The 16,252-nt window shown below is 36.7% G+C and overlaps 1 protein-coding gene across 2 annotated transcripts in view; it reads right to left on the bottom strand.

Annotated features, from left to right (window-relative positions):
• The window catches only part of LOC140053866 (transmembrane protein 135-like), a 63,714-nt gene that overhangs the window by 31,188 nt on the left and 16,274 nt on the right, over positions 1-16,252 (bottom strand). For both annotated transcript variants that reach the window (XM_072098594.1, XM_072098595.1), the window contains exon 8: positions 8,762-8,828. In XM_072098594.1, the coding sequence (XP_071954695.1) occupies positions 8,762-8,828 (67 nt within the window). The remainder of the gene's footprint in view (positions 1-8,761; positions 8,829-16,252) is intronic.

Below are 16,252 nucleotides of genomic sequence, written 5' to 3'. Positions count from 1 at the left end.
GCGTTGCGTTACGTCCTTGTGTTGCGTCGCTAGTGGGAACCACGCTTTATAGACAGTAATTGAAATTCGTATTCCAATGTTAAAAAACATGATAAAAATAGTTACATGAACACATACAAAAAACTATATAATATTTAAAGATGTAAAAACGATATTCAATTTTAATTTGTCAATATTGTTGGTCAGTCCATACATGACGGTCAAACAACCTAAAAGTGTTACATTTATGAAGGTGTTATTTTGATTTATATTTTCTTACACAGTGACTGATGAAGTAAAGCTTTTCCCTCCTATCTAATTGGAAAGCAATTTAGAGCATTTAATTCTTCTTTATATGACAAATATCCTTGGATTAAATACTCTCAATATGAAGACACAATATACTGTTTTAAATGCTGACATTTTGGTGCCAGACAAAATAAGCAAGTCCACTTTTTTAGTTGATAAGGGATATTGTAACTGGAAAAAGTGTTATGGAATAAGGTCGTGTTTATACAACACCCTAAATTTGAACACGGCTTTAATTTTTAGCGTGTTGTTCGGACCGAGGTCAACCCACCTTAACGTTTGCTGTTATACTAGAAATCACGATACCGTGTTGTACCGGAAGTTTCATCAACACGCAGTGCATGCTAGGATAAAAGGTCAAATCGTTGATCGCTTGAATTGAATTGTTGGCTGGGTTGTCAACAATCATCGTCGCCTCCTCGCTGTCCGATGTATTCGCGCGGTTTTTACCATTTTCATTATTGTATTCGTTCACGTTTGCATTGTTGTTTATTTTGTTCTCGGTTCATTTAAATTAATAAAAGTTATTTTAAGGGTTTCATTATTTCATCTATACACTATGGAAGAAGATGCCATTTTTGCGATGTTATTTTTTATTCTGTTTGGAGTGGGAAACGATAGTCTATAGAGGCCTACTACCACTACGAGTTGGCCCAACCAGGCTAGGCGTAAGACGTGGTAGGAGGATGATTGCTGGCAGCGAAGCAGCAATAAATGGGCCCAATCTTGTTAGACGTCGCATGACATGATTGTTATTACGACCTGTTTTAACGAGAGGTCAAAATATACCCTGAGGACACTTCCAACACGGTAACGGCGACCGGGAATCCACCAAATTTTAGGATTCAGCCAAGTAGCCTTTTTTGCAATTAAAATCTCATTACACGGAATCTCTTTGTTGTTATACAACACACTTCTCGTAGGCGTGTAGAATATGCGTGTAATAGCGTGTTGTATAAACGCGCTCTAAGATTCAACAAGCTATTACAACATCAGTGTAGTTCTCTAAATGTTGAAAGTGTCGATGCATGTGCACAATGCCATCAAGTCGGGAAAGCCAAAATCCATATCGGAGCTTCACAGTGATGCTTCTGCAAAACTCATCAAGGATAATAGGCACTACTTGCGTACATTATCGGAGATCTTATTGTAACTGCCCAGTGTAAGATCGCACAGCGTTAGACTGGAAGATCTTACCGAATAAGCAACATAGATGTCAAGCGTGTGGAAACTTCTTTGCTATTCTATCATTAGTTGCAAAACATGATGACATAATTGCAAAAAAGATTCTTTCTGGGCCGGGAAATGTCAAGTATACACATTACAGTATTCAGAACGCCCTTTTAGAAATAATGAAGGACATGATTCTTGAACAAATAAAGAACGAGCTACACAAAGCCTGCTTGTTCTCTGTCCTCGAGCAAGTGGTTGTCGCTGTTTGATGTTGTTTCAAAAAGGCAATATATGAATAGTTTGTTGGTGTCGCTGAAGCAACAAAGCCTGGGTGCAGACACCATCATTGATAAACTGATGTCAGTTGAAGCCAATATGAAGAATTGTATCGGGCACAGGGCTACGGCAGTGCCTCTGTTGTTTCTCGACATTTAAATGGAGTTCAGCGTAAACTACCACAAAAAACAGGAGCGGATATGGCCTATTATGTCCATTGTTTCTGCCATAGATTAAACCTAGTAATTGTTTATGTCATGGTAGTGTTATTCAAGCAGCTTCACTCATTCCTTAGTTCCAGTACAGGACAGTTAGGTGAGAAAAGATGCAAGATAAGTATGGCTTGAGGCAAATGGAAATTAGTAGAGTGTCAGAAATATGCTGGTCATGTCAGGCAAAGCAGTTTAACGTTCTTTGGAACCGAATAGAAATATTAATCGAGGTTCTTAATGATGTCATCGATAACGAAAGTAATTCCAGCAGTATTACTATGGCAACCGGTTATTTGCTGCAGATAGATCGTCGATTCCTACGATACCTGTCTGTACTAAGGCACATTTTATCGAAAGTTAAGTATGCATCTGATGTTCTTCAAACACCATCAAATGACTTGACACACGCTGTTGACCTCATTGGTACGCTAAAAGATGAAATAAATAACCTGTCGGACAAAAGAAAGCAGTCAGGAATTCTGGGACGCCGCAGAAACGATTGCAGACAGATTGTGTTTTCCTGAAACGAGACCAAAACGGAAAGTTGCACCACCGACTGCTCTGCCTGCATACTATGTGGAAAGTCATATTGAACGGAGTGCTTCTGATGGATTCAATGTTTTTGTCCAGAATGTATTCATTAGGCGCAGGAGCCCCGGATAGCGTTACGTTTGAAAACCCCAAAAAGTGAGGTTTTCAACCATTAGCGGCATGACTGATGTGAGTGATTAATGTGTTTTACGGACGGTTTCAAGGACTATCCTACCAGTGGGCTGTTCACTGGTCAAATGATTGACACTTTGTATCACCGTTTGTAACTGGAGCTGTGACGACCTTTGTAACTGGAGCTGTGACGACCTTGCAAGAATACTAGGCCAGAATTTTTAATTGAAAAGTGCCTTGGTATTAACAATAACATGGAGATGGAAACAAATTTGTCTATCTTTCTTTCTAAAATAAATGGTCACTATAGTTTCAAACTAGGCTTAGTCCACCACATTAGTAATTACGAATCGAAACCTAAATTAAAATTGTTGGTATTATTTGGCCGTTGTTTGATTAATTACTTCTTCATGCCATGTTTTTTTTTCTCTAATGATTTGGCGATACGCTCCTATATTAATTAGGCCTAATAGCAGAGGGTTCGATGAATTTTGAAAAGTTATGGAAATGTGGTCTAACATATAGCAATTCAGTTTTATAAGGCCCTTCTTCCTTGTCCGAGCCTTTGGAAATATTAAAAAGTTATATTAATATAATATATTCTATGTTTTCATGTTTTGAGAAATTGTATATCATTTCAGATGTTTCGCGCTGCGCTTTTATTTGTTTCGCGCTTCGTCTTGTTCGAGCTTCCTCCGTACATACCGATAATTAATATGATTTTTCATTTCATTTTTTGTACATTATTAAAAAATAGCATACAGAACCCCATACAGAACATACCCTTCTCTGAGAAAACACTTGTGGGCGATTCCCCGAATACGACATGATAAATAGCTTTGGAGACTTTGACTTTGGAGTAGGCCTAAATCGAAACGTCAAGCAACTCAACAGTTCTTTTCAGAACTAATATAGGCCTACGTGGTGTACCGCAAATTTATATCAACAAATATGTAACTTGTTTAGCACGTTTAAAATGGATAGCAAAACATATTAAAAAAAAAAAACCTGAATTATTTCAAACAGACAGCACATTAGTTCAAACGGATAGCACAATAGATAGCTCAATCAAATGGATGTAACTATGATATAACTGTACTGTGCATTCTATACGGATTATCGGGTAGCACATTCTTTAAAATGGATAGCACATTCTTTCAAATGGACAGCACATTCTTTCAAATGGATAGCACATTATTTCAAATGGATAGCACATTAGGTAGCACAATCAAATGGATATAGTACTGTACATTATTCTATGATTATCGGGTAGCACATTCTTTCAAATGGATAGCACATTAGGCCTATTTCAAATGGATAGCACATTCTTTCAAATGGATAGCACATTATTTCAAATGGATAGCACATTATTTCAAATGGATAGCACATTGGGTAGCACAATCAAATAGATATAGTACTGTACATTATTCTATAAGGATTATCGGGTAGCACATTATTTCAAATGGATAGCACATTAGGTAGCACAGTCAAATGGATATAGTACTGTACATTATTCTATACGGATTATCGGGTAGCACATTCTTTCAAATGGATAGCAAATTATTTCAAATGGATAGCACATTCTTTCAAATGGATAGCACATTATTTCAAATGGATAGCACATTATTTCAAATGGATAGCACATTAGGTAGCACAATCAAATGGATGTAATTGTACTGTACATTATTCTATACGGATTATCGGGTAGCACATTCTTTCAAATAGCACATTATTTCAAATGGATAGCACATTATTTCAAATGGATAGCACATTGGGTAGCACAATCAAATGGATATAGTACTGTACATTATTCTATAAGGATTATCGGGTAGCACATTATTTCAAATGGATAGCACATTAGGTAGCACAATCAAATGGATATAATTGTACTGTACATTATTCTATAGCCTACGGATTATCGGGTAGCACATTATTTCAAATGGATAGCACATTAGGTAGCACAGTCAAATGGATATAGTACTGTACATTATTCTATAAGGATTATCGGGTGTAGCACATTCTTTCAAATGGATAGTACATTAGGTAGCACAGTCAAATGGATATAGTACTGTACTGTACATTATTCTATACGGATTATCGGGTAGCACATTCTTTCAAATGGATAGCACATTCTTTCAAATGGATAGCACATTATTTCAAATGGATAGCACATTAGGTAGCACAATCAAATGGATATATGTAATTGTACTGTACATTATTCTATACGGATTATCGGGTAGCACATTCTTTCAAATGGATAGCAAATTATTTCAAATGGATAGCATGGATTTGGGTAGCACAATCAAATTGAGCACATTGGGTAACACATTGCATCAAATGGGAGCCTACTGTACAGTTATTCTATTGAATTGAATTGAAATATATATTTATACTGGGTAACCTCTTCAGTCAAAGACTGGTCTCCCAGAGGGCCCAGTTGGTGATCAGTGGCTGTGATGTACTAATACACCGGGGTAACCCCCTCTCGTCTCGAAAGATGTACTAGGTTCTTTAAAGTACACACGAGCTAGATGTGTATTCTATTATCGGGTGTAGCACATTAAAATTGAGAGGATAAGATGGACATCATAATTTATTATTAAGGGGCAAAACAGCAAATCCTTACTGAGGGGACACTCCTATAAAGCGGACATTAAGGGGACAGGGAACATTTAAGCTCAGTGCCAATGTTCACTCAATATATTTTCCATCACAAAATAACAAAAAAGACGAAATATTTATATCCATTTATCGTTATTAAATAAAAATGGATATCATGATAATTATGATACTTTGTTTGTCTTGACAGTTTTCATTGGTGAAACGTTGCCTGCTACATTTTGAATTTCCGAGTCCAGATCAGTATTAGTATTGGTTTTCCGTGATCTATTCTAACTAATGAAACAATTTTTAGAAAATGATATATCTGATAGATATCATCTAAGTGATGTTTTACATATAAGTTATAACGTTTAACTTTTCATTCTCCATACATTCAATTCTTTTAATATAGTTCTTGTATAACACCATATCAAGTAGTAGTAGAAATTATTGTAGGGTTTTCTTATTATTTAGTCAATTCAGTGTTTCTATACAGAAAAGAGTAGTCAGTGGCCTTAACATCAATTAATTGTATAATTTGCACCCAAGGTCGAAATAGCAAGAAACTCAGGTCCAGTTACATTGGTGTTCATTGGTCAATAGGAAATGAACAGCACACTTATGGGTGGTGAAAAAGTTTAGTTATTGATAAATTGTCCTTGGGAAAAACACATTAGTTGGGTTGACCATGGGCTGACAGAGTTAACGACTTCGTAACGCTATCCGGGGCTCCTGCGCCTAATGTCGAAGTCATTGATAAAATAGATGGTGAACAGAAGGTTTAGTGAAAAAAACATCTCAATAATGAAAGGAATCTCATTGTTGTGTCCAACATCTAATACGTTTCTTGAACCAGCCCCACTTATGGAATTTGCTAAGCTTTTTAAAGCAGATACAGATGTTCTTAAAAGTTAATTAGTTACTTTCAAACATCTATTGGGACGTAAATCAACAGAACAACTACATCGATCTCTTCTCCAGCTGCTACACACATATCTAGAAGATTTGAAGGAAGCTTTTTTTGAGTTGGAGCGTATCAGTTTAGTGGCGTGCGCTTTGCCTGTGTCATCTGCCGAATGTGAACGCAATTTTAGTTCAATGAGACTAATAAAAAATTATTTGCGTTGGCAAATGCTCATGATGCTTGGAATACATAGTGACCGAGGAAGCAGATTTAAGGCAAAAGTCCCAAAATGTAGAAAACGATTTGAAAATAAATTAGTTGGATATTATTTTACGTTTTTGTTTATTCTCTTTTCAATGTCCTATATGTCATAACCTCTCATTCCAAAAATGGCAGGTAAACTCCATTGCATGGAGGTGTATCTACAGTATACCACGTTCATCACGTGTACAGACGAGGGGATTAACTGATTTCCCCGACTTTTGTACCTGATTTTACACGATTTTCTTTTAAAACATAGAGTAATATATATAATTATACGATAATACAAGACCACAAAAATAAGCCTTTTCACTATGTATATATTTATGCATAACTATGATGAATAGGCATATTTATTTACTTTCACTTCATCTTTTACATTTTTCGGAAAAGTTTGTCGGAAATCCAAATGAAATATTATTGATTTGCACATAATTTTATTTCCATCTACCATAAAAAAATGTTCCTCCCCTAAATCTGATTAAAACGGCCTTGAGTTACAATAAAACACTGTTGCTTCCGGGGGCTTCACTTGGCGGCCCCCTGGCCCACTGGCCAAGTAATGCTCGCTCGCATAGGCCCCCGTGTCGGGGACTTCAGCCCCCATGCCAAGTTTCTTGCAAATCTACAACTACAGGTCAATCTTTTGACAAGTTATACAATCTTATGTTGAAAAGAATTTGAGACATACGTGGAAAGAAAGAAGAATAAAAAAAAAAGATGAAAAAAAGTTCCTGAACAATAATAAAGATTTCATACAATAACAATAGGTAATCATTTTATTCTAAATGATCATAATAAAATAACCTAGTACAGTACTACTAGGACAAGGCATTTTTAATGAAAAAAAACAAATTAGGCCTATTGTTTTTCGTTGAAAAAATAGCCTTGTATAGAGGTAAGGCTGCCCTCAGGTCTAGCCTGAGCTAAGTTAACTAAGGGTACGTTTTAAGAATGGCGTGGCTTATGCAAGCGGTAGGTAATCCACGGATTGAAATACTCATGTGTCCACACGTACAGCGTTTGTTATATTAATGAATGTCGTTAAACAAAGAAGTCCAAGTATTGTTTCTGTTTTAAAAGTTAAACGCTTGGTTCCTTTTTAGATTTTACACTGTTTTAATGACCATCTGGAAACATATTCAGCACTTGATTCTCTTTCCCGAAAAAGACTCTGCTTTTGTCTATTTTACTTTTATTTCACCCTAAACAATTCATGCGCTTTAGATCGAAGAGCAGAGAGCAGCTAACTAGCTTGTTTTTCTAAAACAAGAATTAATTTGTTAATATCTTAATATAGGTCAAAATCAATCAAGCATCGCTGGAGTTACCTCCAAAGCGTTAGTTAAGATGGGGTATGTAGCTGTCGTTAATAGCGCCACAGACGTGGCTTAGTGAGTTGCGTTAATAACGTCACTGCCTAGTTCACACGCAAGGCGTAGGCTACGCAAGGCATACACCAGGGGTTAAGCCATACGTGTGAATAGGCTCTAAGCTCCTAACTATACTTTGTTATTGGCTTCAGATGCACTGCCTCTTTCTACACTTTTTTACTTTAATATTTAAGTTTTGTTTTCACACTGCTGCTCAAACAAGAGGATTACTCATTCAGAAGCTATAAGCAAGCAGCAGTTATAGTCCTAAAGGCTGACATTTTTTATAATTTGTAAACTAGGACAGGTCAAGCTCAAATTACAAACCCCAAAGCACGTCTGGGAGAAGAGAGTCTATGAAAACATTTGCTGATAATATTTTTTTATTACAGTATTATATAGATGCATGTAGACAGTAATCTGTAAAATCTTATTCAATAAATGATTTTGTTTTTGCCGTCAACTTAGGCCAGTATCTATATATAAATTAACGTCAGGGCAAAATTCAGTATCGCGTGTTATTTTTAGAATGTTTACTCGATGGTAAAGTTGGTTGGAATCTCGGTACTGATTTTAACCACCTGATGTAACCCTGTTTACAAATTAAATTTAGTTAGATAGTTAGTTATTGACAATTAAAACAAATTTAAGTTTAACGATTTGCCTCATGCAAATAGGGGTTTTTTCCGATTGTGGTATACACTGTCCAATGGATGTCCTCTTGAAAAATACCTGCACACAATAATACGAGGATGCTTCGCATTTTCCTATCTCCTCCTACGATAATTGTTTTGTGGTGGTTGGTATTATAACCTTTCACTCTGACCTTTTGCCACACTTTCAAAATGAGTAACAAAATAAAAAATTTGACCATCCTAAACCAATTTCTGAAGTGAAATTCTCTGAACCACAAAGTGCATACGAAAGTTGATCTAGCTACTGGATTATTTCTAAAGGTTGATCTATGGTTAAGTCTTTAAAACTGGTTTACCGTAAAGTGTAATACTCACTGCTACACAGCTGTATAAACAACTACTTGTGTGATTGCATAGTTTATGAGTGGGTTCAGCCTTTAATCTGAAAGTTAGAAAAATAAAAACAAATTAAAAATTGTCTACGTTTTTCCAATGATAACCAGCCTAATTCTTGTCTTAATGCATTATGACTTGTATGTTTCCACGCACCAGTACATATTCTACCTGCAGAAATCTGGATATTTTCTAGTTCATCACTTAATTTATCTGGAATATTACACCAAACAGGAGCTGCATATTCCATTAATGGTCTAACGTGTGATGTGTAAATGTGACAGAGAGCCTGTCGAGGTAGAATATGTTTGACACGACGTAGCATATTTAAAGATAAAGACGCTTTGTTAATTACAGATTGGATATGGGAATCCCACTTGAGTTTTGCATTAAGCATTACACCAAGATGCCTATGATCATTTACAAATTGTAGATTTACATTATTGAAATTTAAACTAACATAGTTATCTAAATGTTTACGTGTAAACAGTATAGCTTTCGTTTTGTTAGCATTGAATGTTACTTTCCCTTTTTTTGCCCAATTATAAATGACATTAAGATCACCATTTAATTTTTGTTCTGAAATATTACGATCTGTACAAATATCATATAACGAAGTATCATCTGCATATAAACTAATATTGGATTTGATATTATCAACCATATCATTTATGAATACAATAAATAAAAATGGACCCAAAACAGATCCTTGGGGTACTCCTGCTGTAATGGTCACCCAAGGACTGGTAGTTCCTTCAATAATAACACGTTGCTCACGTGAGTTTAAGTTACTTTGGAACCATTTTAGAAGAGTGCCATTAATTCCATATTGATTTAATTTGTATATAATCCCATTATGCCAAACTTTATCGAAGGCTTTGGAAATATCCAAAAATACCGAGATTACTTCTTTCCTTAAATCTAAAGCTCTATTAAATGTATCTATAAGATAAAGAAGTTGATACGTTGTCGAGTCACCTGGTGTAAAACCAGATTGGAATTGAGTAAGAAGTTTATTATCCACAAAGTATTTATAATACTATATCAAAAACTGCACGCTCAAAAATTTTTGCAAAGTTGGAAAGTATGGATATAGGGCGATAGTTCTCAATAAGGGATTTATTGCCTTTTTTATGCAGAGGAATGACATTTGATTTTTTCCATTCTACAGGAAAATATCCTTGGCTTATGCAGAAGTTATAAAGCAGAATATAGCATTTATATATTTAGCTAATTTTGCATATTTAAGCATATAATGAGCTCTTATTTGCATAACCTACCATATTGCTTCTAATAAACGCCCCTGGGGCGTTGCATTTTTTTTTAAAGGGGGGGGGGCGTTTGTTAGGGCCTAGGGCCTAGCCTAGGCCTAGAGCCTATATGAGGCCTACCTAGCTACCCTAAACAAGTTGCTTCAGACGGTCAATCAATGTTTTTTTGGGTGTGCAACAAAAAAGTTCACAGGGTACCTCTAAACCCCCTGCTATGCTACTGTGCCTGCGTTTAGCTGTAATTTTTTACTTTTACTTCGCCTTTATGTTTCAACAAAAAATAAAAAATCTTGGAATGCTCTTGTGGCAAATTAAATGGCCGATGATGCAGCGTTCTTCGTTGTCCTTCACAACAGAAACAGTGTGTTTATCGACATCCGCCCTCAACTTGATGAAAAGTTCTAAGAATTCGAAAGGTCTTCATGAGCCAGACGCCTTGTATCAATTCCGTGTTGTGTGAATAAACATGCGATTGTCTGATCCCGTTGTTTTCCTGATTTTTAAAGACCAGCGATATATATTGTCGCAAATTACCCCCGCTCCCGGTGCAGGCCTACATGTTTGTCACGCTGTTAGCGTACATCGTTACCACAGTCGCTGAAATATGTGACTTTCTGGGCTGAAAACCAATTCTAAACATGAGAATCCTCTGTTTATATATATTGGGCACTAGGTGTGTTAATTAGAAAATGAAAAAAAAATGAAGGCGGGCGTTTATTAGGGGCAAGGCGTTTATTATGAACAATATGGTATGTTTTGCTTAAGTTTTAACGCAGCTATTATGCAATTTTTTTAGCACTGCTAATGCTGTTTTATTCACTGCTATGTTAACATGCTCTTAAAAAGACCCATTTCCTACGTTTTTAGATCTAATTTAAGGTCACAAACTACATTAATGTAAAAATAAATACTGTATGGCCCTATTGAGATAACTTTTTTTGTCTTTAAATGGTTAAAAATGTAAAAAATGAGACGATTCTAATAATTTTAGCGGCCCGCTATAAATCCCAACATGCACTGCGTCCAGATTGATATTTTAGTTTTTCTTCTGTAATTCAACCCCCTTTTAATCGATCGTGAGGCCAAAATAAATAGAAGGCTCTTAACTTTTCAGCAAAAATACTGGGTTTCCCCCAATTTGTATCAACAGGGTCTGTCAAAAACAGAAAGATAATTATTGCAGCAACTATACAACGTTAGGCAAGGCCTATAGCTCGCAAACACTTAAAAATAATTATGTTTACAAGAAGAAATTCACTGCAAGCTACTTAGGTAGTGCAGTGTTTATATCATGATTTAATTTAATTAATAAAACGTACATTTAAGACAAGGAATGACCTGGGTTTATGTTTTTAAAGTAATATATATGTATATGTAATGTATATATATACAAAACGTCACAAATTGTAGGGAATAGGTCTTTAACTGTTCTTAAGCATAAATAAGCAACATATACTGTAGGCTCTTAGCAATGAAGGACATGCCGAACTTGAAAAGACCAGGGATTTGACGGGTGGTAATGTAATCTCTATATAAATTAACGTCAGGGCAAAATTCAGTATCGCATGTTATTTCTACAATGTTTACTCGATGGTATATAAAGTTGGTTCGTACTTTCGGTACTGATTTTAACCACCTGATGTAACCCTGTTTACTAATTAAATTAAATTAGATTATTAGTTATTGACAATTAAAACGAATTTAGGTTGACCGATTTGCCTCAAATATTTTTCGATCGTGGTATACACTGTCTATGGATGTCCATCTTGAAAAATACCCACACACAATAATACGAGAAAACTTCGCATTTACCTATCTCCTTCTACGATAATTGTTTTTAATAGCTGAAAACCGGTTGAACAGCTCGAGTACAACATGATAATGTAACAATTTCTTTAAAAAATACTATTTTTATAGATTTAATATACGTTTATACAAAATGTATTGATTTGTGATGAATGGAACATTCCAATCTCTGTCACCCAGTATAATTATTTGGTTTAACACAAGTAGGTGTAGGTGGGCCCTTGGGGGATAAACTTTAAACCTTTAGATATAGTAATACTGCAATACTTTGACAATCAAATAAGTAGGGTACTGTTAGATATATAAACAAATAAACTTTATTACTGTGAGTGTGGGTAGGCCCTACTGCTAATATTAGGGTTACAGAGAGTTGACTCCATTGTTATTGCCACATTACAACTCCACATACATTACCCTGCGCACTATGTCATTGACGCGATTATTTGTCCATTGGTAAACACATTTTTATGTATTATTATTATGAAAATAATTGAACTGTAAACAAATGTTTGTTTAGTTACATATCATTCATCAGATCAACTATTTTTTATTTCCATTACATCCAACCAAACATGTAAAAAAAAAATATAGCTAAAATATCGTATCATCTAGCGCGTACGACCATACGCGCTAGATTGTTCGCTCAAAATCATTCGAACTGTCCAGTGACTTTACCCTATTCAACCTTGTTTTTGTAGTTCAGCCTCTCATGACCTGGGATGTATTTGTCTTCCTATGCCAAGATAATATAGAACACATGCCATATTTTTTTTTGTGAGCCAAACGACAATTGTGAAACCAAATGGTAAAAAAAAATATTGTCTTTTCACCAAATTGGCGAATATATTTCACCTCTGCTGGATGTGTAAAAAAGAAGCGTACAACCAACCGTGGATCAATCATGTGATAACTGGAATACGCGATTATCAATTTTGGGGGGATCCAAGTTAAATACTAAACGCTTTGATTACACAGTGGTTAAGACATGTTTTTAATTTTTAAACATCCATAATTAATGGACTCTACCAATGTTGATCTGCAGCAAAGAACAGCAGATCGTACATCGCACGAGGTTGTTGAGGAGGTGTTTTTTGGTTTTACTGTACAGTACTACAATCCGATTACAAACTTGTTAAATGATTTAAAAGGCATGGATTCGCCAAGTAGGCCTATACGTTTAATAAAAAATGGACCCAAGATTGCCGTAAGATCTTTTGTTCAAACTTGTTATTTATATAGCGATAGTATGTAGGCCTATACGTTTAATAAAAAATGGACCCAAGATTGTCGTAAGATCTTTTGTTCAAACTTGTTATTTATATAGCGATAATCCATCCATTCCGGCATGCACGCTAGGCCTCTAGCCTAGGCCTACTCCTCAATCGATCAGTCTTCAACTTTAGATAAACAATAATTGTTATATAGCCACACTCATCAAATGACATATTTGTTGGCATTTAAAGCATGTTCACTTTACAATTAATTTAATATTTACAATATATATTTAATATATCGAACATAGCAGAGTGAAAATAATATTTTGGCACACCTTCGCGCCTCGATTCGGTAGACCCGAGAAAATCCCTCTTTACTATTTAGCAGGTAGCGGAATGATTCTGCTCTGAGAGGATTCGAACATGAGGTGATTCCCCCTCCTATAGCACGTGGTTTCAGCAGCAACGCACAGACTTCTCTCTGAGCGGTGTGCCGAGACATTTTTGACATTCCACTCTCTAGGAAATCAACACATGTACCTCTCTTGCAAATAAGCGACAGCGATTGCCAGGACAAGTTCAATAACTGGCGGTGACAAGCCGCAAAGAAAAAAATTGCGAGAGAATTCTTCTACAATTGTAATACTAGGCCTAAAATTAAACTTTAGCTAATATGCTTAGCCCTAACTTAGAGGCCTATGTAGAAAATAATTTAATTAATTTTGATATAATAATAATTGGTGTAATATTAATAATGATAGACTATTCATGTTTTAGTAGGCTAGGTATATTACGAACGATTTTTATTTTTTGTTGTCCATGTACGTACTGATAAATCTGGCGCTAGTTTCCTTTGCTTGTATTTTGACTCCAAATTTGATAACTAACTTTATCGTGTGACTACCAAACTTTAGAGATATACGTCATATGTACTTTAATGAAGAAGAATCACATAAAAAGTAATAAATAAATCCTTAAATTAATGATTTTACAGACATGTTTCTCACACACTGTTTGCGAATTTCACTTATTCAATGTTCAATATTTTTGTTTCAGTGGAGTGCCAAAAGAGCAACGATAACAGAGGACTAAAACTCAGTGGAATGCTTCAATTGCTCATGCATTTATTGGTGAAAAATACGTTTAATTTCAATATATTTGTTAATTTGTCAATAAAAATGCTGTAATATGTTACTGCTGATACTGTTCGATGCAATGCAATGCATATGATTTTTCTTTATTAAAGTAGGCCTACTAATTCTAAGGTGTGGTATTCAGGATAAAGTTTGTTAACAAATGAGGAGGAGGAGGAAATAGTTCCCCAGGATTCGTTAAACGATTAGGGGTTACTGTAGGTCAGAGGGCCGACGACCTAACCCGGTTCCGGAAGCCGGCTAGGAAGATGATGGCTCATCAAACACCTCCCAGCTAGGCCCTATGGCCAAGCCTTTGATTACTTACAGGAGGTAGCAATTGTTTTCATGACTAGGCATTTAAGGCATTATCTTTTGTGTACCAACCACAACAGCCTCACCTGGCTCCTTAGCTTCAAGCAACCCAGGGGCAACTCGCCCGGTGGATTGAGGAGCTGAGCCAGTATCATCTAATGATTGAACCGGCCGAGAACAACATCATGACGCTGATGCTCTCTCTCGCCGACCAGAAACTCATGACGGTAACCACGAACATCCTGCGCTTGAAGGGCTTCCCCTGTGGGGGCTATTTGTACTGTCAACGAGCATATGCAAGATGGTCAGCGTTCCAGGATGAAGTAGATACTGTTGTGCCTATAGCCCACGTACATCGGGTAGCTTTGGACCACGTCCTGGAGGGTACCCTACCAGTGGATGATGTTCCTTGGGACCCAGGTGAACAGGCAATTATAGAGGTATCACAGACAGCTACTAACGGTACAATTCAGTTTTCTTTTTTACAGGGAAATGATGGCGGGCGGGTGGCGGCGGTACAGTTACGCCCGAAGGGAGCCGAGTGTTGGGGTTACTCACTGGACGAGCAAGGCAACATCAGACGAGTGATCCTGACTTGATTCTGTACTGGTTGCAGAATGGGGAACCCTCCGAGAACCAGCTGTTTATCTCCAGCGCTGCCACCAAACAGTACTGAACAGGCAACGCATCTCACGAAAGCAGGCATCCTGTTCATTAACCGAAGCAGAGGGTACAGGACGACTTCTTGTGTTCCCCTAGGAGCTACAAGCTATAGCTTTTAGGCTACATCACGATCTGCTGTCGGCAGGTCATCAAGGGGTCGCCTGGACCAAGTTTCGACTGAAGGAGAAGTTCTATCAAGAGGTATGTACAGACTTCCAACATTTGTAATAAAAGCAAGAAGGCCACTCGGCAAGGTTGACACTGGTTCACCGAATTCCAGGCCGGCGTTCTATGGAACGTGTACATATCGATTTCCTCAGCCCATTATCAAAAACTGAACGGGAAAACATCCACATTCTGATGATGGTCGATCAATTCACAAAATGGGTTGAAATCAGCCCACTTCTGTCTCAAGTTACAGAGGTAACCGCTAGAGCCCTAGTTTAGTGGTATCAGTCACATGGTTTTAAAATACTATGCTGCCCTCAACGTTTAAATTTAGTTAGACTGTACGCCAATTTGTCCATGCGCCAATTTTTGTCCTTACGCCAATTTGTCCTTGCGCCAATTTTTGTCCTTTTGGCAATTTAACCATTTTGTTCATACGGCAATGTGTGCGTGTGTCCGTACCTCGATAAATATTATGTCTTTAACGCCATTTGTTTGGATTACGGAAGCGGAATTGTTCGTATGGCAACGTTCGTCTATTTTGGCCCTACTGGCCATACTCAACCAGAGCCCCATGCAGGTCATGGATCTGCCATGGAAGAAGGGTTAAGATCTCCTTTGAGCCCCCGGCTCACCCACACCGAGAAGCTTTCCTTTTGTCAAAAACTTTCCGTTGACAGAAAAATGTTCCGTTTTACATTTATTGGTTATCCGCACTTGGCGGATAACCCCTTTTTTTCCTTCTATGTTATTCTTCTTTCTTTCCCGGAATTTTGTTGGCAGCGTATCTCTAATTCTGGTCAACATAAGATTGTATAACTTTGTCATAAGAGTGACCTGTAGCTGTAGATGTGCAAGAAATTTCGTTATATGACGTTAGAGTCGCGCAGCGTAGTTACGCAC

Source organism: Antedon mediterranea, chromosome 7 (genome assembly GCF_964355755.1).
Source record: "Antedon mediterranea chromosome 7, ecAntMedi1.1, whole genome shotgun sequence".
NCBI classification, from domain to species: domain Eukaryota; kingdom Metazoa; phylum Echinodermata; class Crinoidea; order Comatulida; family Antedonidae; genus Antedon; species Antedon mediterranea.
Note: the sequence above shows the minus strand (reverse complement) of the source record. Positions and strands in the feature narration are given on the sequence as shown.